At 40.7% G+C, this 25,393-nt stretch overlaps 1 protein-coding gene across 1 annotated transcript in view; it reads right to left on the bottom strand.

Annotated features, from left to right (window-relative positions):
* Nucleotides 1–6,837: 6,837 nt before the first annotated feature.
* Nucleotides 6,838–25,393, bottom strand: part of LOC136872754 (facilitated trehalose transporter Tret1) — a 55,363-nt gene continuing 36,807 nt past the window's right edge. Inside the window, exon 4 of the mRNA XM_067146584.2 lies at nt 6,838–8,637. Within this exon, the coding sequence (XP_067002685.2) occupies nt 7,451–8,637 (1,187 nt within the window). The 3' untranslated portion in view covers nt 6,838–7,450. The remainder of the gene's footprint in view (nt 8,638–25,393) is intronic.

Here is a 25,393-nt window from a genome sequence, read left to right as displayed (position 1 = left end):
GGTCGGTTTTGGGGGGTACTGCTCCAGTTAACAATAGGCTAACCTTACTGTACAGTTTAGAAAGGTTTTCGAGAAGAGCACTAGCCTCCTTCCCTTTAATGTCATTCAACTTTAGATCGTTAACTCTATTGGAAAAATGGTACAATCTAGCTTGTACACGTTTCAGTTGATTTGGGGTTGGATCCCCTCCTTCAAAAAAACTAACTACGGATGCTAGCTCAGTAGTATTGTCAGTGATCGAGGAGAGAGAGTCGTCAATCTCTTTCTCTCGCAAAGTTGAGGTGGTAATCGGAAAATCAAGAGAATCTTTAAGCTTAGAGGTATCGGCCGCAACCGTGCCTCCAGATTGAACATTTCTAATAGCTAATTCATAGATTAATTCCTCCTTGCGCAAATAGCCGAGATGGAGGACATCGCGAGGGCCGGACATGATGACAGAATTTTACAAATTTATAAAAATCGAAAAATTCCAGCGACTGAGAAAATGGTTAAAGTTCAAAAGCAAAACAATGTTTCCCCGTCAAAAGGGGCTAAATTGAGACCCATTCAATCACGCTCTGCTACCAATTGTTACGGAGTTATCCGTGGAAGGCAGAGGTGAAAGAAAGTTCGGGCTGGAATGGGTCTAACTACAAGTCTTAAAGATGAAATTAAAATTTAAATAAAGGTTATATTTTCAACAGATAACAACATTTAACAATTTTCACTAGGTGAAATTACAAAGGAAAATCAGGTACAATGCAACTTTACAAACGAAAGCACAAGTTAAGAGGATATTACAAATTCTGGGCTACGAGCCCCAAAGTCTGAGCTCTCAGCTCACAACCACAAATTACCAAAGGGCAGAAAACCCCTCATTATATGGAGCACTTGCTCCCAACTTCACATCTCAAGCCTCTCTAAGGCACTTTTACCACAACACCATAAAGAGCTGACCCGCTCTCGATCTTTCGAGCCTATAAGGGCAATAACAGACTATTACACTAAACTGCCATCAAGGCATAACTCATAAAGAAACAGGGGTATCTCGTACCCAATCTACTGGGTCTTAGTGGGCAAATACAAGATTTAATTTTAAATGGCCCAAAACGCAAAAGGGACGGAGGCATGAATTAGCAATCTTAAAAGCACATTTTAAAACCTAAGTGGAGCTAGGCCGATTACACAGGGGCTAATCCCAAGCTAGAGAGGTGACTCGTATGAGAAAACTTTAATACATTAAGGAAGAGAAGAAACGGTTATGAAAACGTAGTCACCTCAACTTCAAAATGGAGGGGAGCTCGAGAGGGTAAGGCACTCTCTATCCCCACTTTACAGTTGAAGAAATTTGTAGTTTTTACATAGACTGAAAAGGGATTTACATTATTTTTAAAGAGATAGGTTACATATTAAAGGTTTCGAACCTTCCCCGCGAGTTAAACTGCTGAGCTAGCAAAGAGGAAAGAACCGAGCTCGATAGCTGCAGTCGCTTAAGTGCGGCCAGTATCCAGTATTCGGGAGACAGTAGGTTCGAACCCCACTGTCGGCAGTCCTGAAGATGGTTTTCCGTGGTTTCCCACTTTCACACCAGGCAAATGCTGGGGCTGTATCTTAATTAAGGCCACGGTCGCTTCCTTCCAATTCCTGGGTCTTTCCTGTCCCACCGTTGCCATAAGACCTATCTGTGTCGGCGCGATGTAAAGCAACTAGCAAAAAAAAAAGAGGAAAGAAAGATGTTAATCGGCCATTACCTTGTTGAAGAGCTGCTGCCCGAAGAAAGAGGCGCTACCCGCCCCCTGCTATGCTTCTATACACCAAGCAAGATGTAGCTGAAGTGGCGCGGAGACAAGAAAATCAGCAGTTTTTATACCCTCTGGGAAAATTCGAGACCTTTCATGAATGATTAAGACCCGCCCACAAACGTTTATTGGTTAACAGCGAAAGTTACTCACAAATCGATGAAGAAACACCTAATTGGTGGGAAAATAATTACAGAAATTTACGATTGGTTAAATTCAAAACAGGCGGAAAGAAAGCTTTATATTGCCAACCCCCAAATTAAAGAACAAAATTTAGTAAAGACAAAACTTATGAATACCAAATTTCTCCAAGAAAGTTCATTCCTTCGCACCAGAGTGCATTGTCATAGTTTTTTAGTAGAGACACCTGTTAGAGAATGTCCACACTTCTTGATCATCAAAAGCAAATCAAAAACACCCAATGACATCTTCTGATAAGCAAGAGAGTTGATTCAGTTGTTACAGTTCAGGGTTTCTCCTGTAGAGGAGTTTCAATTGGCGCAAGAGTTGAACTTGCGTCGTAGAGGTGTACCGCCTGGTACAACAACAACAACAACAATAATAATAATAATAATAATAATAATAATAATAATAATAATAATAATAATAATAATAATAATAATCGTATGGCCTCAGAGGAACAAATCACTGTCGGGCGACCTTTCCTTGAGTTTTAGTTATTTTTTTCCGATGAATAGCAAGTTTTTCACTAGAGAGCTTTTACACGCCGTCTTCCACGACATGGAGTGCCGAATGGAATTCTTTCCACCCTTCAAAAATCGGAATATCTCTGCCGAGTTTGAACCCACTATCTTACAACCCGGAGGTCGACTCTGTACCATTGACCCAAAGAGGGGGCTTCAGGGGCAATGGCAGGAGGGTACTTGGAATGAGGTGTGAAGGTTAAGAAGGGAATGAACTCGATGGATGAAGCTGTCCTATAAACAGTCTACGGTTGTGTGGTCATGTGACCGGGCGAGTTGGCCGTGCGGTTTGCGACGCGCAGTTGTGAGCTTGCAACCGGGAGAACGTGGGTTCGAACCGCACTATCGGCAGCAGTGAAGATGGTTTTCCGTGGTTTCCCATTTTCACACCAGGCAAATGATAGGGCTGTACGTTAATTAAGGGTGCGGCCTCTTCCTTCCCTCTTCTAGGCCTTCCCTATCCCATCTTGCCATAAGAAATATCTGTGTCGGTGCGACGTAAAGCAAATGGTAAAGGAGAATAATAAAGAAGGGGACATGCGAGGCGAATGGCAGGTAAAATAAAAAGAGAGAGAGAGAGAAAATACTCAGCTTTTCATGACTTAAATGTAATACGTGTAGAAAGAAACGATCCCACAGAGATAATTCCAAATAGAAGGCTGTGGGAACGTATTTTACAGATGCTTGAATTGAACGCTGAAAGGAACAACAGTCTATAATAAAGATGAACACAATTATGTGTTGTAACCAGAGCCATCTACAGTTAAACCCGGAAGGTACGCTTGGCAACGCTGTATCTATCTCTCAAGCGGAGGCCGAGAGAAAAATGGGCGTGTCCGATTTTGAATGACTTCACCCATCTTCACTACATTTAGACCAACACAATGATTGTGATAAATGCACACTCTTGGTAAAATGGTACTAAGAAACACACACATCAGTAAATGCATTCACTGAAGTTAGAAATACACGTTTTACATGAATAAAAACAAAACACGTCGTGAACAGTGCTCACAAGCTCAATTATTGCGGAGCGTTGACAGCTTCCTCCGCTTAGTGTTTTTATCCTCACTGCTGACATAACTCGTGTTCTTCATCTGCTTTCAGCACTTATTGAACACGACATTGGAAAATGTAGACAATAAACATTCTATCGCACCATTATTGTCACGCCCACAATGACGGCTGTTGATTGTCATATCTTCTTAAAGCAGCTCAGGATAGAGAGAACAGAAATTCTTTATATTTTTCACAACCCAGGTGGTCTTCATATACCACTGTTTCGCAAACACACAATACAAAGTGATGGCACCACTAACCCACCTCTCTGAAGTTCTTCAAAGTGGGGATCACCTGTTTCATTACTCTGCGGGAGACCTAAACAAGTGTCACAGCTTATCCTTCTGGATATTGCCCTTAGTTTATACCCAGAAATGTGTAGCATATTGTCCTTGATATCTCACAATGCCCACCCAAAAAAAAAATGCATATGATAAATGTGAGTCTGACTTGTTTATTACTTCCATATTGAGCCCAATAACATCTGTCTTGATGGAATAAGACATTTCTAATTGGCTACAGCCAAACCTCACTTTTCCATACCATCACCACCACCACCACCGCAACCCTAGAACACCCTTAATCCGAATTTCCATCTCACTTTCTAGGGCTTGAGGTGCAGTAACGTTGTAGTTACAACCAATACGCTGTAAGTACTGAAGAAACCTTCTTTCTAAGTTATCACTTTGAACGTTTCTTGACATTAAATAATTTGCTTTCACAGTTCCAAAATAAACCTTTTGAGTAGGGCTTAACTCTTTTTCCTTTTAGTGCATATAATAGTAAGAAGAAGAAGAAGAAGATTTGCTTTACGTCCCACTAACTACTTTTTACGGTTTCTGGAGACGCTAAGGTGCCGGAATTTAGTCCCTCAGGAGTTCTTTTACGTGACAGTAAATCTACCGACACGAGGCTGACGTATTTGAGCACCTTCAAATACTACCGGACTGAGCGAGGATCGAAGCTGCCAAGTTAGGTTCAAAAGCTCAGCGCCTCAACCGTCTGAGCCACTCAGCCCGGCCCTTTTAGTGCAAAGTTCGAATTGTTCCCTTAAACATATGAGGCAAGACAAAAAGCGTGCTTTCACTGCTTACCTCACGATAATCTATGAGACTGTGAAGCATTTTAATAGATTTATTTGTACACATTTAATACTAACACTACAAGAATTGGTTCCTATATAATTTAATAAATATGCATTTAGTTGAGAGCACTTTGATATTTTACCATTTGCTAAACATGTCATTTCTTTTACCAACACCTGATAACATATACAGTGACATCCATATCATGGTGAATTTTCAGTCAATGGGTTACATTTGGCATATCATCCATCATCTTGTTTACCCTACACTATATTTCCAGGCTCCTACCTTCAGAATCTTTTCTTTTAACACTTTTTGATGACAAATATTTTCTCAAATTTGGGGAAATAATTGGACATGCATCAGGGAGAAGCTCATTAGGTTTAGGTGGTATTATAGTTACGTTGACTTTACTATCACAAATTTTATCCCCTGTTGAAAAACATTCGTGTGTGACATGTTTTATGCATATGACTGAATCTTTCCGAGGTTCCCAATGGTACCGTTTAAAATGACAAATCCATTTTTGCTTTAATTCCTCGTCTGAAAGAAAACTAAACAAGGTAACAAAACCCTTTTTAATGCTACAGTTGTTACGATGCATGGGGACATGACATTTTCTGGGCATTTGCAAATACACGAAACATTTTATTAATAAGCCAAATTCAGTCAGCACCATCACAAATAATAACGTTATTGATTTACGTGCCACTAACTTATTTTACGGTTTTTGGGAGTCGCCGAGATGCAGGAATTTTGTCCCGGAGGAGTTATTTAACGTGCCAGTAAATCTACCGACACGAGGCCGACGTATTTGAGCATCTTCAAATACCACCGGACTGAGCTGGGCTTAGAAAGCCAACTCTACAGTCCAAGCTATTCAGCCCTAGTTAGCCTTCACATTATTCCGATAATAGGCTCTACGTATGCTTATTCTATCACTTATCTTGTCATATATACTCGAACATATTCGTGAAAAATTAAACGAAACACGAGACGAAGTATTCGTGAAAAATTAAACGAAACACGAGACGAAGTTCACTAGACATCAGCATACACGAAAAGATACCGCGCTTTTACCTTGGCCTCCATTGGACGTTGCAAAACTTACATGACTCCGGCTACTCTAGTCGGCTATGGTTGTAACGGTTCAAATCCCGTTACAAATATTTCTCTGTATTATTATTATTATTGTTGTTGTTGTTGTTGTTTATTCTTCATTATTATTATTATTATTATTATTATTATTATTATTATTATTATTATTATTATTATTATTATTATTATTGTTTGATTCAAGAATATAATCTGATTTCGCTATGTATTCATTATGGTATTTAATTTATTATGTATATATATGTGTATATGTTACAATCAAAATAATATAAAGTGAGAATTACTGCCTAATATCACATATGGGTGTATATTTTGTGATACTACCTTTTTAAACATTGCAACATATGGTGCAACACTCTGTCGAGTCATCGCTCTGTCACTGTATGCATTTAGCGATGAGATCATATTTAGGGAACACCTAGATTGCTTTATGCTATCTCATCACAACCTGTAACACTTTGAGTTGGGTGGGCGTGTCATCATTCCTATTTTTAGAGATTACGTAGATGTGACATCTAGTGTCTATATATACTAGGACCAGTCTTCTATAGCAGTCAGTCATTTGGAGAGTGAAGCCACAGATGGTCAGCGAAGTCATTTGGATGGAGAGGCCTCAGTCTGTTAGTCAGTTGGTGAGTTCAGTTAGTTGGAAGCAGTTGGTTGCAAGGAGATGACTAGAGAGACTTTTCATGAAGTCAATTGGAAGGAGACGAATGGGAAACAGTGATATGGATACGTACTCGTCAGTGACCAAATGGATTATATGTTCGGAGTGTGTTTCGTGCATCTGTTCGGTCGAGTTGTTGTGTCAGTTCGATAACAGCCGAATATTGAGTCGTCGTAATGCAGACTAACAGTTATCAGTGATTTACTTGTAAATTTGATTATGAAGTGTGAATAAAATTTCAAGCCATACTATATCTCGTTTGCGAAACTTAAAGGATACATCACCAAATTAGGCTTGAGATATCTACAGCAGACACCAACTCAAAGGAATACGTCGTAATAACACTCAAAGTGTTCGAGGTACAGTCTAGTGAACAGTGAGGGATAAATTTCTTGTATAACTTTTAAATGTCCGGTCAAGAGAATTTCAAATTTAATGCCTACAGTTTCATTCAGTTATAATGTCAGAGTTTTATATTATCTTTGGAATTATCGCAGCAAATCTTACTCGTTTTGTAAATTTGTAAAGAATATGTTTTGTTTAGAATCAAATATAATTAATTGTTTAACTTCAGTAGTAGATCAGATAACCACAAATTTTAATGGGAAAACCGAACGCCAATATGCTTTTCCCAGAACCTATATGTTATGCTGTCAAAAGTAAGCTTATTACCTCACACCCTAGAGATATTCAAGACTCTCATTCTATTATCGCTACATCTATTTGTAGCTGGTGCCCATCAACAATTGTATGTGTAAGTAATCAGGTAAGAACTAAGTGTGAGTACGTAGTCCGACGACTGAGTATTTTATTTCATGAATATTTTAATATTTTTTCAATTCAATTTTATATTTTTTAAATCAGTGAGTAGTAGCCACTGTGTATAACAAGAAAACACTTAGACATTCTGTCTATTTTTGTACATAGGAATACAGTAGGTCATATTTGGCATTCTAAGGTTAAATCAGTTTACTTTCAATTTTCTTATTCCAATTTACCGAAGAGTTATTTTATGGTGGAATAGTTCTCAGGATAATAGGACTAAATATACGCAGATTCCGAAGTTTCAAGTGCGTTCTTTTTGCCATTCAATATTGCTTGAATTTCAGCCAACGATTTTCCTTTTGTCTCTGGTAAATAAATGTACAAAAATATCGTTCCAACACCGCAGCAGACTGCCGATAGAAGGAATGAAGATTCAAGTCCAAGATTTTGTGCCATTATAAGGTAGATTTCAGTGATGACAAAAGCTAGACCACCTCCAAGTAATGCTCCAATTGCTAAGGCAATTTCCTTAACATTTATAGGGAACAGTTCTGATATGATGATCATGGGAACAGCACCCAGACCTATTGAATACATAATCACATATAAAATGAGGAAAACGAGCGGCACCCAGCCAAAGTCAGAAGTGTCAGTCTGTCCCTTCAAGGAAAAGTAAATTATCTCCGGAGCAAGAGAAATCGCCATCCCGAGTGCGGAAATAATAATCAAAGGCCTTCGACCGAACTTGTCAACCACAAACGTTGCTGAAAAGTTGGAAATTAACTGTACTGTTCCAAGAATTATAGTGGAAGCTTCAGGATTTAAAGAGTTTCCGCTTTCTTTGAATATCATTCCAGCATAAGATATTATCACACCGTGTCCACTTAACACCATCGTACTTATGAGTAGAATTAAATTCGCAAAGGCTAAGCGGTTCCCTTTCGTGCTGAACAAGTCCCTAAACTTTCCCTTGCTGTTTTCTTTCAATCCAATGTGCATCACCATTTGATCTAGCTCGTGTTGCACGGCTACAGTATCTTTATGACCACGTAAAGTTGCCAGAGTTCTTGCGGCTTCATCTCGGCGTCCGCTTGTCAACAAAAAGTACGGTGACTCAGGCATCCATACAAATATCACTAGAAATATTATAGGTACAATTGAACACAGTAGTTGATAGATTCTAAATTCTAGGTAAGGTCCAACAGAATACGCTATCAGACTTCCGACGTTCATGTTGACATGGGAAATAAGTCCCATCAGTCCTCTGTTTTCGTCTCTTGCTATATCCGTTAGGTAGCTGGGCGTCATTGTCATACACATTCCAACACTTATCCCTGCTAGTAGACGGGAAATCAGCAGCATGGGAAAGGATGTGGCTGCCGCGGAGAGTTCCGTGGACATGACGGCAGGAGCGATGCTGCACAGCAAAACGCGCTTGCTTCCAAGTCGCGTTCCCAGAAAACCTGCCAACAAAATGAAGACTTCAATTAAAGGTATGTATTGCACCCTTGGTGAGCAATGATGGGTGCAGTATGTATGTATGTATGTATGTATGTATGGATGGATGTAAGTATGTATGTTCAAACCTCAGCCCGAAGGCTGGTTGGATCCTCAACAGGTTCATCCTTAGCTGTCATAGATGGCCTAGGTGTCACTGAAGAGGCGTACTAGGGAAATGAGGAGTGAGGTTGTTTCCCGTTGCTTTCCTCACCGAGCCAGAAGTTGCTATTACATATCAGTCTGCCAAGACCACTGAAATGCATGCATCAACCGACCCTATGAGCAACATTTTCACAGTATTCATAGCAGGGACTGGCTGCATAAGGAATAGCATTATTAGCATCACTCATACCTCAGTCACTTTCATATTGTTAAAGCCAAGGATAAGACTGAGACAGGTCAATATTTCTCTCGCCTATACCAGAAGACTTAGTGCAACCAATCAAAGAATAAAACAGACATTTGTTTCGAACCGGTTTTGTCCTCTTTGGATTCTTCGTACAGAACTATGTACCTCGACATCTTAATTATGTGGTTAGCAGCAACTTAATGTGTTACGTGAATACTGAACATATCAGTTTATAAAATCTATACAAGAAATAGCATACACCGGAGAAAGTATTATATGTTTTAAGAAGTAAAACTATGCAACCGTCCTCTCTTAACACTAAGGTGGAGGTGATTATTGTATTTTTGTTTTAACGTGGAAAACATTTCTGACAGAAAACCTAGGGGTCCCCATACTAAGAAAAACGTAAAATTAAGCAATTTCCACAATCGTGCCGAAATTTGAAGGGCTAGAGGGCCCGGAAAGGTTTCAAATTGTGAGCCTTGGACAGCTCTATCAAAGTAAAAATCAAATTTCGAAAATAACTTCCGGCCTAAATGCAGTTCTGGAAAAAAATCCTAAAATGGCCTGTTTCTTTACTCGTCTTCTTTTTTATTCAAATCCTAGCCAAATTCACTTATTTACGTAATTCTTTCCCTAATGTGTCCCTTGGTTCAATACCCTCATATCTGAGAAATGTTAACGCCGAAAGGAGTTATAAGGGCTTAAGCGAAACTGCACTGACTCACATTAGCTCTCGTAGTGGTAGAAAAAGGCAAACTGCTTATCTAATCGGCCGGATAACGATGATTAAGAAAAGTACTGTAATTTTTAGGAGTAAATAAAGAATATATTCTCATACTTTATTATATTTACCTAAAATTCATAGCTCATATCCCTAGGATTTTTTCAACATTGAGTTGCTTGCAAAAAGGGCAAGAACTGTGGATTCCTTTTAAAATTTGGTTTACGACGCACCGGCACAGATATGTCTCATGGCGACAGTGGGATATGAAAGGGCTAGGAGTGGGAAGGAAGCGACCATGGCCTTAATTAAGGTTCAGCCCCAGCATTTTCCTGGTGTGAAAACTGTAAACCACAGAAAATCATCTGCAAGGCTGCCGATAGTGGGGTTCGACCCACTACCTCCCGAACGTAAGCTGATAGCACGTGACCGAAACGACGCGTCCACTTGCCCTGTGATCATCGTCTTAAGAGTAAGTAAAAATGTTGTCTTAACACTAATCAGAAGGGAAAAAAGGGTTGCTTCAAAGAATATTTCAACGACGTTCGTACACGGAAAAGCATAGAAGCATGGATATGTTTTTTTCCCTTCCCAGTATGCAAAGATAACGTACAGTGGTTGCCATGGTTACGGTGGTGTCGTAAAAATGCCAACGCAAAACTGTTCACTTAAATTCTAGATAGACCCCACGTCCAAAAACATATCCATGAGGAAAAGAAGAAGTCCGATACTTCAAAGAATGAAGATATCTGCGATAAAAAGAGATAAGGTCCAGGAAGAGCGTTAAAATGAGGGACACCCTAGGCCTCGCACATCTAATACCGTCGGGCTTTTGCTTATTTTTTAACATTTTGGCATTCGGTCTGTATGGCTATGCTGCCAGCTCTACACATTTATTAAAACAGCAAGGTCAAAGAGCATTATCTTTACAACATGGGACCTGTCATAGCATTGTAACTACTTGGCAATAGAAAGCCACGGTACAGGAACATTGGTTGGATGAGGCTAGTTTAATACCATCGGGCTTGGAAGAGAACGACAGGTGACCAAGGGAGGCCGGGTAGGAAAGTTGAGAGTGAGAAGACTATGTTATATAGAACCAGGTAGGAAAACCGTGATTGCCAGCCCACACTCCCATATTGAAAGCTCTTTGTCCCCCTTAATCTCTGAGTAAACAAATAGAGAGAGCGCTACCACAGAACAGGCCGTCAGGATACAAATCAGCCCCTATGGCGAGTATGCCCGGGCTGTCAGCGTAAGTGGAATTATTTCACGTAATCATTATCGATATACGAGGCTTTAATACACATAAAAACCCATATTTTAGTAATGATAAGTAAAATACGCCAATGTGAAGGAATATACTTAATTTTAATTTCGTGTGGCTATTTCTAGCCGGGTGCAGCCCTTGTAAGGCAGACCCTCCGATGAGGGTGGGCGGCATCTGCCATTTGTAGGTAACTGCGTGTTATTGTGGTGGAGGATAGTGTTATGTGTGGTGTGCGAGTTGCAGGGATGTTGGGGACAGCACAAACACCCAGCCCCCGAGCCATTGGAATTAGCCAATGAAGGTTAAAATCCCCGACCCGGCCGGGAATCGAACCCGGGACCCTCTGAACCTAAGGCCAGTACGCTGACCATTCAGCCAACGGGTCGGACGAAGGAATATACTGAACATGGTAATATCTGCTTACAACTACAGTCAGAAGATGAAAATGAGAATAAGATATTTTTTCACAAGTAAGGATTAAAATCTGTAACTTAAGAGACACTGGCTTGATTACATTAAATTCTGGACCTTACAGTGGGAGTCATGAGATTCTAATCCTGGCGCTGACAGCGGCCATCCTGAAAGTGGATTCCCCCGGGTTTCCAATACTCTCTCTAGGTAAATCCCGCATGGTGCCTTGTTTCAAATCCCGGGGCACCTACCTCAATCTTCGAACCTAAAAACTCGTTACACGCACTCTACTGCAGTCAAGACAGAAACACAAGTCATCAGACACACACCAAAGTACACTGACTGACAGTGACAATGCAACACCAAGGAGGAGTGGTTCGAAAGGGATGAAAGTTGGGGAAAAAACAGAGACGGCGCGGACGAATAATTGATGTTTATTTCAAACCGATATGCAGGTTACACAATGCGCACGGCATCGACTCAGTAGGATGTAGGACCACCGCGAGCGGCGATGCACGCAGAAACACGTCGAGGTACAGCGTCAATAAGAGTGCGGATGGTGTCCTGAGGGATGGTTCTCCATTCTCTGTCAACCATTTGCCACAGTTGGTCGTCCGTACGAGGCTGGGGCAGAGTTTGCAAACGGCGTCCAATGAGATCCCAAACGTGTTCGATTGGTGAGAGATGCGGCGAGTACGCTGGCCACGGAAGCATCTGTACACCTCGTAGAGCCTGTTGGGAGATGCGAGCAGTGTGTGGGCGGGCATTATCCTGCTGAAACAGAGCATTGGGCAGCCCCTGAAGGTACGGGAGTGCCACCGGCCGCAGCACATGCTGCACGTAGCGGTGGGCATTTAACGTGCCTTGAATACGCACTAGAGGTGACGTGGAATCATACGCAATAGCGCCCCAAACCATGATGCCGCGTTGTCTAGCGGTAGGGCGCTCCACAGTTACTGCCGGATTTGACCTTTCTCCACGCCGACGCCACACTCGTCTGCGGTGACTATCACTGACAGAACAGAAGCGTGACTCATCGGAGAACACGACGTTCCGCCATTCCCTCATCCAAGTCGCTCTAGCCCGGCACCATGCCAGGCGTGCACGTCTATGCTGTGGAGTCAATGGTAGTCTTCTGAGCGGACGCCGGGAGTGCAGGCCTCCTTCAACCAATCGACGGGAAATTGTTCTGGTCGATATTGGAACAGCCAGGGTGTCTTGCACATGCTGAAGAATGGCGGTTGACGTGGCGTGCGGGGCTGCCACCGCTTGGCGGCGGATGCGCCGATCCTCGCGTGCTGACGTCACTCGGGCTGCGCCTGGACCCCTCGCACGTGCCACATGTCCCTGCGCCAACCATCTTCGCCACAGGCGCTGCACCGTGGACACATCCCTATGGGTATCGGCTGCGATTTGACGAAGCGACCAACCTGCCCTTCTCAGCCCGATCACCATACCCCTCGTAAAGTCGTCTGTCTGCTGGAAATGCCTCCGTTGACGGCGGCCTGGCATTCTTAGCTATACACGTGTCCTGTGGCACACGACAACACGTTCTACAATGACTGTCGGCTGAGAAATCACGGTACGAAGTGGGCCATTCGCCAACGCCCGTGTCCCATTTATCGTTCGCTACGTGCGCTGCACAGCGGCGCATTTCACATCATGCGCATACCTCAGTGACGTCAGTCTACCCTGCAATTGGCATCAAGTTCTGACCACTCCTTCTTGGTGTTGCATTTGCTCTGTCAGTCAGTGTATATGGGGATCATGACTAAGATGTCCCAAGCCCCTCATCATCATCATCATCATTTATTTCCTATAATATAAATGCTGGGGGCCGAAAATAACAATGAGTTATTGTGGGACATAGTGGTGAATACCACTTGTTAAATATAATTCAAAAAGTTTTTCACTTATTTCGGCTTCCCCTCAAACCCTGAATTACTGAAGAAATGAATCATAATTATGAAGATAGAGGGCTTTTAGCCATCCAAATATACAGTAGTAAACTTTGTTCACAGTATTTTGAACCAAGCTGTTTCGATAAAGGGAGGTTTGGTCATCCATTCTTTCTGAAAGGATCATTTCCAACTATTTTGAAATTTACGGAATAATTCAACAAAAAGCCCAATCATCGCAAACCACCTAAGAGTCGGGTCACCTTATGCTTCTCATCTTCACTGCCAATAACCATGGCAAAACGTCATGTCAAGGATTATAGAGTAGCGAGGTTATGGATGAATGTTCCAGCATAGCTACAAACCAAAATTGGTACGCTTATGAGTTACTATCTGGAAAAACGACTGTGGAGGCAAGACACCCCTATCACTCCTAGGGAAACGTGTGAAATGTAAAAAATATATGAAAACATCCGATATGAGCGTCGAATCCTGAGTTTTCGGGGCCGCCGGGACACTCTGCATGTCATTTAACCCATAGTTCAGCCCCGGTCGGAATGGAGGTTGAGAACGAGTGAAAAACATGTCCAAAATTCTGTGGGAGTAAGACAACTCGAGCAGTCTTACCGGCGGGGTTGAGAAGGGGCGAATTATTACAATAGTAGAAAACGACCCATACTAATGTTGAACCCATAGTTTTTGGGGTCGCTGAAATGACCAGTGACTCTCCGGATGTCTTTTAAGTCCCACTTCATCCCCCATCGTTATGGGGTGGTGGAAGGGGTAAAAATGAAAATGTCCAAAATAACCAATATTAAGAATGTATGCATGTATGTTCCAGTATAGCTCTCAAGCTAAGTTGGTACTATATGACTTACTATCTGGAAAAAAACGACTATGGTGGTAAGAACCCTAGCACTCATAGGGGAGGGGATGGCATATAAAAAGTCCTTGAAAACGACCGATATTAGTGTCGAATCCATAGTTTTCAGGGTTTCTGAGGTGTCGTTTAATGTCCAAGTTCAGCCTCCAAAGGCATGGGGGTTCAGAGGGGGGGGAAACAAAAAGAAAGGAAAAGTATTAGAAGAATGTTGAATCCATACTTTTGGGGGTCCCGAGGCTGTTTGGTGATAGTCCTAGAGACAGGTGGAATCATACACATCATATTAAAGTGCGACGCGTCAATACATGCATTATTAATTTACTTTTATTAGTTACTTGAGATGATCGGCTACTTCCCAGACAATCTGGTGTGCACAAGGAAACACATTAACGCGAAATTAAATAATCTCAAATTAAAACTTATAATTATATACATAACAATATCTATGAATCTACAAAAGATTTCATTAACTATAAGTCCACGTCATAATAATAAAGTAATCTACAAACATTCACTTCAAACAGGTAATGCAAGTCCTAATAGTAAACATTAAAAATGTACCCGAGCAGAGCCGGGCACTACAGCTAGTTGAAAATAATGATGATTCAACTGAGGAGCAGATTCCTTCCACCAAAAACATTCCCAGTACTAGCTCTAATGCTCCAGGCAAGTCTAAAAAAGAGAAAGCATTACATCGAGGATTTTCAACAATGTGACATGAATTACCCCGAAGTTCATTACGGGTGTTATGTCAAATCTAGAATATAACATGAATATGCTAAGGAGGGGGGGAAAAGAGAGAGAAGGGAAGTATTGGACAAGTACATATGTAATGTTTTACTTCATAAGAACACTGAAATGTCATAGGGTTACTGATTTATTCTTACAAAGAATTATCCTCTGCTACAACAGCATCAAACATCACCAAGACTACTATACTATTACTTTCATGGAGTCCATATTAAGTAGATAGCAAGAGTATGTTAACGTCCATGGAGGCTCAAACTCCTTAGCTGTGTAGCGAACAGGTACGGTCAGTTAGATAATTCTCCACACTCCCCACCTTGAGCCGTATCACGATTGCTCAACTCCAATGGATGTACCAGTTGAATGGGTCTTCGAAATACTCTCCCCTCTTTGTCAGTCAGCTCACAGGACCTGATCTTCCCATCTCGTCCCATGATGAGTTTGGAGATTCTAGCTATCTTCCAAATTTGCCTTGGTAGTTTATCGTCGCTTAGTAGCGCCAGATCTCCATGTTGAAGAAGTGGACGATTCTGGTTCCGTTGCTGAACTTCATGGAAACTATTTAGATCCAATAGATACTCGTTCCTCCACTGCTTCCAAAATGTGTTCAGTGCAGACTGTTTTTCTATCCACATCTGATTCATTTCTTCCTTTGTTTTGTTACTATCTTCAACATTGGTCTTTCTGTCTGGTAGCCTTGTTGTGTTATCACCAATAAGAAAATGTGCTGGTGTCAGCGCACGATGCTGAGGATCGTTTTCCACATACGTCAAGGGTCTACTGTTGATTGTTGCTTCAATTCCGACGAGAACTGTGTAAATTTCTTCATCATCGAACCGCCTGCTTCCTAAGGCTTTCTTCAAACAGCTTTTCACTGTCTGTACCATTCTCTCCCAGAATCCTCCCCACCAAGCAGCGCGTTCGACTATATATTGCCAATGAATATTTTTACCATTCAAAAAATGCACAATGTCTTCTGTTTTCAGATTTTCCCATAATGTGCTAAGTTCTCTTTCAGCTTTCTTAAACGTTCGTGCGTTATCGGACCAAATTGTTCGACATAAACCTCTTCGTCCAATAAATCGCTGTAAGGCGTGAATGAATTTCTCCGTACTCATATCTGTCACAAGCTCCAAGTGTACAGCGCGTGTTACAGCGCATGTGAACAATGCAATGTATCTTTTCCGTAATATGCCTCCATTCTTGGAATATAACGGACCTGCGAAGTCCACACCAGTGGTCTCAAATGGTCTGCTAGGAGTTACGCGTTCTGCCGGAAGAGGGGGTTCAACTTCCGAAGCTGCCTTTGCTTTAAGTTTTTTGCACGGTAAGCACTGTCTAATGATTTTCTTGATGATCTGTCGTCCTCGAAGTATCCAAAAGTCTGTCCTTAAAATACTCAACAAAATTCGAGTTCCTACATGGAATTGGGTTTTATGTTCCTCTTCTACTAACAGTTTTGTGAAATGGTGGTCACCATTTAAAATAATGGGATGTTGCTCGTTTTCATCTAAACCGGCAAACTGTAAACGTCCACCAACTCTAAGAATGCCATGTTTGATGAATGGAGAAAAGTTTCTAATTTTGGACTGCTTGGGTAGTTCTGACCTTTTCTGTAGTGCTTCCATTTCTTCTGGGAACGATTCTCTCTGTGAATGTTTAATCCAAAACAGCTTTGCAGTTTGAATTTCGTCTAATTGTAGTGGGCCTAACGTTTTTTCTTGACAGCGTGTATTTCGTGTAAATCGCCAAATCCATGCTGTAATCCTGAGAACTTTGGTTAATCTGCTATATCTTGTAATATCGAAAATCGCTTCTGTCTGTTTAGCTGCGGTAGCATGGGAAACTGTTTTCTTTCGTTCTATTCCTGTTTTATCAAGTTCTGTTTGTGATATTTCAACTGATTTCGGCCAATACTCTTCTGGTTTTATAAGCCAGTCTGGACCATGCCACCATGAGTTACTTTCACGCAGTTGATTTGCTGTTAGCCCTCGTGTTATATGATCTGCAGGGTTTTCCTTGCCGAGGCAATGACGCCACTGTGTTGGGTGTGACCTTCGATGAATTTCATGTATTCTGTTCGAGACGAACACGTTCCATTCCGACGCGTTTCCTCTTATCCAGTGTAATACAATGGTTGAATCGGTCCAAAATTGGACGTGGTGTAGTTCCAAGTGTAGTTCACGTTTGACATACTCCGAAAGACGAACTGCTATGATAGCTCCCATGAGTTCTAGTCGTGGTAAGGATATTTTCTGAACTGGTGCGAGTCGATTTTTGGCTGTGATTAATTCGATCCTGACATGTTCGTTTATGGTCGTCTTGATGTAAACTGCTGCGCCATATATTCGTTCGCTGGCATCACTGAAAATGTGCAGTTCTCTGGTCTGGTCTTGCTTGATCTTCTTGTTTGCTATTGCAATTAGTTTTCGGCCTTCTATTTGACGGTTTTCACACTCTTCTGCATCCCGTTCGTTCGCATCGTCTTCCTGCAACGCCTGTATCCGTTTCTGAATTTCGCTCAAATCTAGTAGTAGTTCGTGTAATCATTGCGCTAATATTTCCATTTCGATGTCATCATATCCATCTTCGATCGCTGTTCGTAGTCTTTGAACAAGTCTAGTTTCCGACGATCTGGTTGCTGTTCGAATGCGTCTTTCAGTTTGTAAAATGTTTGCATTTGAAACTGTAAACTGAGCAGTAGGTGCGTTAATATTCGTATTTTCCATGTTTCACTGAACTGAATTATGCACGAATACCGTTAACGAAAATAACACACACTACGTACATGGACATTACCGTATTCCTGTCTTTAACCTATATCTGTACTGTAATTGGTATTTCACTGCAACCTGAAGTTACACTGCATTCGTAAACAGTCCGGGTTTCCGTATTATGTTTTTACGACAGTTAAATCTTAAGTGTTGGTTATAGTAGCCTACTGATCCTGTCAACAGAGGCTTTACACACTTGTAATATTCACTGTTTTTGCGACGCACTTTGAAACGTACACTGATGTTTCGTAACACTTCAAATGAGTCTGTTCGTAATGTACATAATTACGTATATTCCTTCAAATGTATATCCGTTGCTTAAGAAATTGAATGTAAGTAGAGATCTTACTTGGGTTAGCTGGTTTCTTGTTGATACGGCGATGTTGCGTGATGCTGCTTACCGTTGTCTGTCCGCGTTTTTCTAGCCGCTAATCGTTCCATAAACGGGTTTCGGCACCATTATGTAATGTTTTACTTCATAAGAACACTGAAATGTCATAGGGTTACTGATTTATTCTTACAAAGAATTATCCTCTGCTACAACAGCATCAAACATCACCAAGACTACTATACTATTACTTTCATGGAGTCCATATTAAGTAGATAGCAAGAGTATGTTAACGTCCATGGAGGCTCAAACTCCTTAGCTGTGTAGCGAACAGGTACGGTCAGTTAGATAATTCTCCACAACATATTGTTTTATCACCAGTGATTTAGGGCAACATTATCAAGGCATTCAATTCTCTCAGGTTTCCACAATGTTTCTGATCTTCATCCCGGAGAAGTATGGTGTACAACTTATATGTAAATATTTGCTTCCTGCTTTGTATTAGATATTCATGCATAGACTGGCTAACAGCTGATTTGGTGAGTTGTGGCCTAGATGGGTTCCTGTCTTTCATCATGTTGTAAATTACAATGAGTGGCCAAAAGTCATGTGAAGACACTGAATGTGATATTAATAACGAGTTACTTCTCCGCTAGCCCTCAAAACAACAGCAGTACGTTGAGGCATTGACTCTACAAGGTGTTGGAATCGTTCTGGAGGGATCTGGACCCGCGCATCTTGTACTGCTACTCAATTTGTCTTGGGTAGTTGGTGCGAGATTCATGGAGCATACACCAGCATCGACAACATCCTATAAACGCTCGGTTAGAATGAGATCGGGAAACGCCACCCAGACCTGAACTGGACGCAACCTTGTTCACACGCAGGATCCATAGCTTCATGGGGGCATACGCCACACTCTCACACGCCCATCAGCTCGATGCAACTGGAACCGGGTTTCATCGGACCATACCACACGCCGCCACTGCCGATGTGCGTGGGCCCATGCACGTCGTTGAGCTCTGTGTCGAGATGTCTGCAAAGGGATATGACTTGGTCGGTGCCCATGCGGTGCAGTTGCCTCTTTACAGTCCTAGTAGAAATGGGTTCCTGACTCCCATAATTCAACTGGGCGGTGATCTGATTCACAGTAGCCTGTGGAGCGCCCAGTATGGTTCTGCGAAGGCGACGTTATGTCCGTTTGTTAAACACCTGCGGTCTTCCCGAGCGGTGGTTTACGCGAGTGGTAACATCCTCTCTGCGATATTAAAGATCCACCCTCGACACTGTTGGCCTTGAAAACCACAATTCGCGTGTAATCTCCGCAATGCCACCCACGCGCCGTGCCCCAATGATCATCCCACATTCAAATTCGGTTAACTCGCGACGTGTTGCCATCTTCACGACACTGGTGTCTGTGACAGACTGCTCAGCTACACAGCAACTAGCCACGACGCTCAGGAATCATACACGATACATGTTCTAATGGAACACCCCTTCCCGCGACTTTCGGTCACTCAGTGTATGTTACATATTTATGTATATGTTACACCTCATTAGGCTTCATTAACTCGTTTATTATAGTTCGATATGGCTTGAAAATTTAGAAGTGTTGAACAACTTATGGTGTATGTGTGTTCGTTCATGTTTTAATAGTGGCTGATAACCTAGATATTGGCAATGTAAAACAATAACTTTCATCATGCACAACTATACGGTACATCTGCTGTATAAACAAAATTTGAAATTCTGTCTATTCGTGTGATCGTGGTAGTTCGTAGAGGCAGAACACCGAGGTTATGAACTGCATTAAGTGTTGGTGCTTTAAAATTTTCCTAGACGATAATTATGATTGCTTTGATAGGCCTAATTGAGTGATCGTCGACCACGTTTATTTATTTATAAAGCATAACCAGCATAATACAGGCATCAGTATAAATGCATCTTATTGGTATGTTTTGTCCAGTTCATTATTATCAGAAATGCAAAAATATTATAAACATAATCAAACCAAACCCCATGGCACTACAGCCCTTGAAGGGCCTTGGCCTAGCAAGAGACAGTTGCTCAGCCCGAAGGCCTGCAGTTTACGAAGTGTCGTATGGTCAGCACGACGAATCCTCTCGGCCATTATTCTTGGTTTTCTAGACCGGGGCCACTACCTCACCGTCAGATAGCTCCTCAATTCTAATCACGTAGGCTGAGTGGACTTCGAACCAGCCCTCAGGTCTAGGTAAAAATCCCTGACCTGGCCTGGAATCGAACTCGGGGCCTCCGGGTAAGAGGCAGCCACACCACCCCTACACCAAGAGGCTGGCTGTAAACATAACCGGTTCAGAAAAATATTACGAAGAAAAATTAAACTTAAGAAATTAGAAGGCTGTAATCGAAATGCTACAACCACGAATGGCCTATACAAGCCACCGTATCGCTTAAATACTCATGTGTAAACACATCAAAATATCTCACATAATGAAAGTGATACTTAACGTTTTTGTATTTATCACGGTCTTCAATAGGCTTAATCGCTTAATCATAATACGCGCGCTTAAATAAAGTCACTCCGTAATACTCTTCTTCAGGAAGACCGCCTCGTTTAGCCTTACATCAGCTGATCGCTCAGAGCTTGATGTTGGTACCACGCTTGGCCGGTAGATACTATACGTGTGAAAAGTAAGGGCAAGGTAAGTTAGTGTATTTACAAAACCATGAGGTGCAACAAACTGTTCTATTATACATCTACATCCGATTCAAAGAGAGGAACCTCGTTTTATTGGGGACCGCTTGATGTTGAATGGTAGGCGCAGACATGTACATCTCGCCTGTCGACACTCTAACCTCTTGAGTAGATCAACGAGCACACTTTCTCAGATATCGACATAAAGCGGATGCACGGACAAGGCCTCCTTAGTAATATTATTTAGCAATATTAAGAATATTCATAACTCTTCCCTTGAGATGTTGGATATTGCCTCCCTTACACACGTGGCGCAGGCTCGCTGTCGAGCGACACAATTCCACGGACACAGACAAGTCATTCGGCTAATAGTGATAAGTAGGGGTATGTTGATGACTTAATAATAATAATAATAATAATAATAATAATAATAATAATTATTATTATTATTATTATTATTATTATTATTATTATTATTATTATTATTATTATTGGACCCATTATAATAAAAAAATGTCATTAATACTGAACCCTTGAGCTTACCATTCCACCGTTGGTCGTATGCTCAGCTGCTTCGGTAAAGCAATATCGTACTCCTGGATCTTGGGGTCGTTGCGAGTATTTTTCTGTCACTTCATCTACCAAACGATAGGGTTCAGATGAGAGAATAACTACTTCAAATGAGGAGCAAAAATGTGTTTACTAAAATATTTATTCTAATGTAAATCACAATAATTTTTTATTAAATAGGCAAGAAAAGTCAATTAAAATTTTCAAAATATTTTTAACGCAGGCACAATGCATAACGTGAGTGGTAAAGTTTTATTGACATTGTTCATTATTGTCTTTCAAAGAATGAAAACGTTGTGTAAAATTCGTGGACAGCAAAAAGTAGAAACGAGAATAAAACCTGAATAAATGAAATGTCGTATGGCTTTTAATGCCGGGATATCCCAGTACGGGTTCGGCTCGCCAGGTGCAGGTCTTTCTATTTGACTCCCGTAGGCGACCTGCGCGTCGTGATGAGGATGAAATGATGATGAAGACAACACATACACCCAGCCCCCGTGCCATTGGAATTAACCAATTAAGGTTAAAATCCCCGACCCGGCCGGGAATCGAACCCGGGACCCCCTGAACCGAAGGCCAGTACGCTGACCGTTCAGCCAACGAGTCGGACATAAAACCTGAAAATCGGGCACCATTGATCCAAAAATAACTGAGAATTAATCCACACTATCCGTGGAAAATCTGACCTTCAATAGGTAGAATTCTAGATTTAAATTTAACTAAAGTTATCCACCAGTCGACTATCCTATTGGATACTGAAACACACCGCGAATGGATCCTTAATCGAACCAAATCGACTAGCAGTTACTTTGGATAGATGCGAAATATTACTTGAAAGCATGGAGCTCATTACAAGTTAACAGTAATTGTCACAATCTAGATATATAAAGTAATTTGTCCTGACTGACTGACTGACTGACTGATTCATCATCGCCGAGCCAAAACTACTGGACATAAAGAAATTAAATTTTGAGGATATATTCATATTAACATGTAGGTGCTCGCTAAGAGAGGATTTTTGGATATTCCATCGCTAAGGGTGTAAAAAGGGAGGTGAAATTTTAAAATGAGTGTATCTATATCTCAAAACTTTAAAAGTTTACAGATGTAAAAAATTGGTACTTACAATCTTCTTTTAAAATAAGGAGACACGTATTTTTTTGTTTGAGGAAAATCCAAATAGAAGGGGTTAAAAAGGGGTTGAATGCCTTTAATGAGGATACTTATATCTCAGAAACTGAAGATATTACAGACCTAAAGATTGGAATTTGGGATCTCCTTTAAAAATAAAGAAACATGTATTTTTTGTTTATGGAAAATCCAATTAATGGGGGAGTGAAAAGGGGTGAATTTTTAAAATGAGTGTATTTATATCTCAAAACTTTGAAAGTTTACAGATGTAAAAAATTGGTATTTAGAATCTCCTTTGAAAATAAAGAAACATGTATTTTTTTGTTTTCGGAAAATCTCAATAGGAAGGGTGAAAAAGAGTGAAAAAGGGGTTGAACGCCTTAAATGAGGATACTTATGTCTCAGAAACAGTCTTGAAAATTGGTATTTGGGATCACCTTTGAAAAAAAGAAACATAGGTGATTTGTTTTTGGAAACTCCACTTAAGGGGGAACTAAAAAGGGGGTTAAATTTAAAAACGAGCATTTCTACAGTATATATATATATATAACGTTAAGCATTCAATTATAAATTTCATTATACTGTAATACCGTAGCGAAGCACGGGTATATTGCTAGTCAAAAATAAAATTCCACCATCTATTGTCATCTCGTGAACCCCTTAAGTTACAGAGGAATCCCGATGCTAAATATGCATCACCCCAAACAGATGTTCAGAAGGAACCAACAACACTTGATCCAATAGGATCTTATGTTACATCGTTCTGAAGAAACAAAACTGCAAAATGCAGGAAAACGTGAATTCATTATGCAATTTAGAAGAAATGCGAACACTGAAGTTAAAGAAAAGTGATAAATTACTTGAACATGTTGTTACTAAACCAAATTTCAGGTTACATTCGTTAAATACAAGTCCACAATATAAAATAAACAAGAGGAAATATTTCCAATTTTCTATAACTACGACTAGAATTACAAATCTGTCTACCGTACGCGCACCTTTTATTGATACATGCATACCATAGTTGCGAATCTTTCGACCTCGTTTATCTTCGAGATTCGTATTGGCAACCTATGAAACACAAACTATGAATCGCTGTGCGACATCTGGCGTACACTTTACGTACTAGTACTGTTGTTTACACAACAAAGCCAAACTATAGAATTCATGCTAGGAACACGATTCGCATCGTGAAATGTTATATAATGTTAAATAATGTATGTGTGACACTGTTGTTGGCGTAAGATAATAAATGTTTAGAAAAATCATATCGATCGATATTATCGATTCAATTCAGATTTAATTTCCATTCAGTTGGCAGTATAACCGGAACTGGGAGACCTCCCTCCTTACTCCTCACCCGCGTACAAAGTAATATCGCTAAAAGGTGCGCGGACTATACCTACACTTGCCCCATTAAACTAAACTACAAGTGATCGGTAGATCAACGTCTCACATGAATAATGTGAATGACGAAAAATGAATGTAAAATATATTAACAGCTGACGAATCAAAACCGCATTCGTAGTGAAAATCCTGAAAAATTCAACTAAGTGTCAACATATGGCACTGTCATAATATACCGGACATCCGAGCAATAAATCTTAAAAGTAAAGAAAAAATAGAAAACGGAAGTTATCGAACACTCGCGGTGAAGCAGTAATGATCAGTCTCCATTAGCCAGGTTCAGACGTTGGGCAACCCTTACATTCATGCCGCTACGAATGTAACGCTATAATGGGAACACCTTTTGGCTAGTAAGAATAATGCCGAATCATGGCCTGAATAGTACCTGCTAATATCCTTCACATTCATATCCACTAATGCAAACACTAATATCGTTCAAGTCGATTCGCAAAAATGACTAACCTGTGACTTGACTATGTACAGACGACGCGCTAACCCTGTCGCTGAGTCAGCGTTACTATGTCTACTCATCCTTAAGTTATATAATACACTCAGCATCCTAAATCTATCGTTGAGCCAACGTTATGGTACCTACATATCATTCATACTGCAGGCGAAATCGAAACTTTTTAACACCATGTCCGGATATTTAAACCTGATCCTCGTTGGAACTCTTAACACATGAAGTGAAATTCGCTACAAAAATGAACTCGAACCTGGAAATATTACTGTGTCTATTTTGTAAATTAAAGCGTGAAATCGAAATTAAGCAACATGTCCGAATAGTTTAATATATTCCTCAATACAATCTCAACATATGCAGTGAAGTTCGCTAAATAAAATAAACTCAACATTCGTTTAATATTACGTTACATCACTGAAAACAATAATCACTACCATCACGATATTCACGACACAACTTGAGTGTGGGGCTCCAACTGACCTTCCATGATAACACTCCAAATATGTACCACCGTGAGCTCTCCAGTGAAGTACTGTAACTTCCCATCGATCTACGCAAGCTGATCTCTCATTCTAATCAAATTTATTTTTCACACCCGTAATGTTTCCAGTCAGCGATATTTTTGTCTCGTAAAGATACATAATAGAATTCAATTTACAATAATCAAGGGTTATCTTGACTGTGGGTCAGAATGTATTTTGTTCTTGAGGTCGGCTATCACAAAATGCACTTCGCTGATATCAAATAAATCCGTCACTTAGACTTGATTGCCGTTACCTACGGTCTTGCATAAAATACTAATCATTGGAGAACATAAACTTGTACTTAAAATAGGCGTTACAACGCTCTCACTTGTATTTGACAACTTTTATATTCATCAATCGTCCTGGATTGCTACAGGACATCGTTCCGCTTATACAGCCTGTCACAGACATATTACATCTCAACCTATAAACTATGTCACAAAAAATTCTCCTCCGTCGAAATACCTCTTATCCTCGGAATCCTATTTATTCCACATCACTCAAAAATACAGGCTTAATCTGCCTTTCCTAACTATTCCCATAATATTTAATTTCCATTACAA

Source organism: Anabrus simplex, chromosome 4 (genome assembly GCF_040414725.1).
Source record: "Anabrus simplex isolate iqAnaSimp1 chromosome 4, ASM4041472v1, whole genome shotgun sequence".
NCBI lineage: Eukaryota > Metazoa > Arthropoda > Insecta > Orthoptera > Tettigoniidae > Anabrus > Anabrus simplex.
Note: the sequence above shows the minus strand (reverse complement) of the source record. Positions and strands in the feature narration are given on the sequence as shown.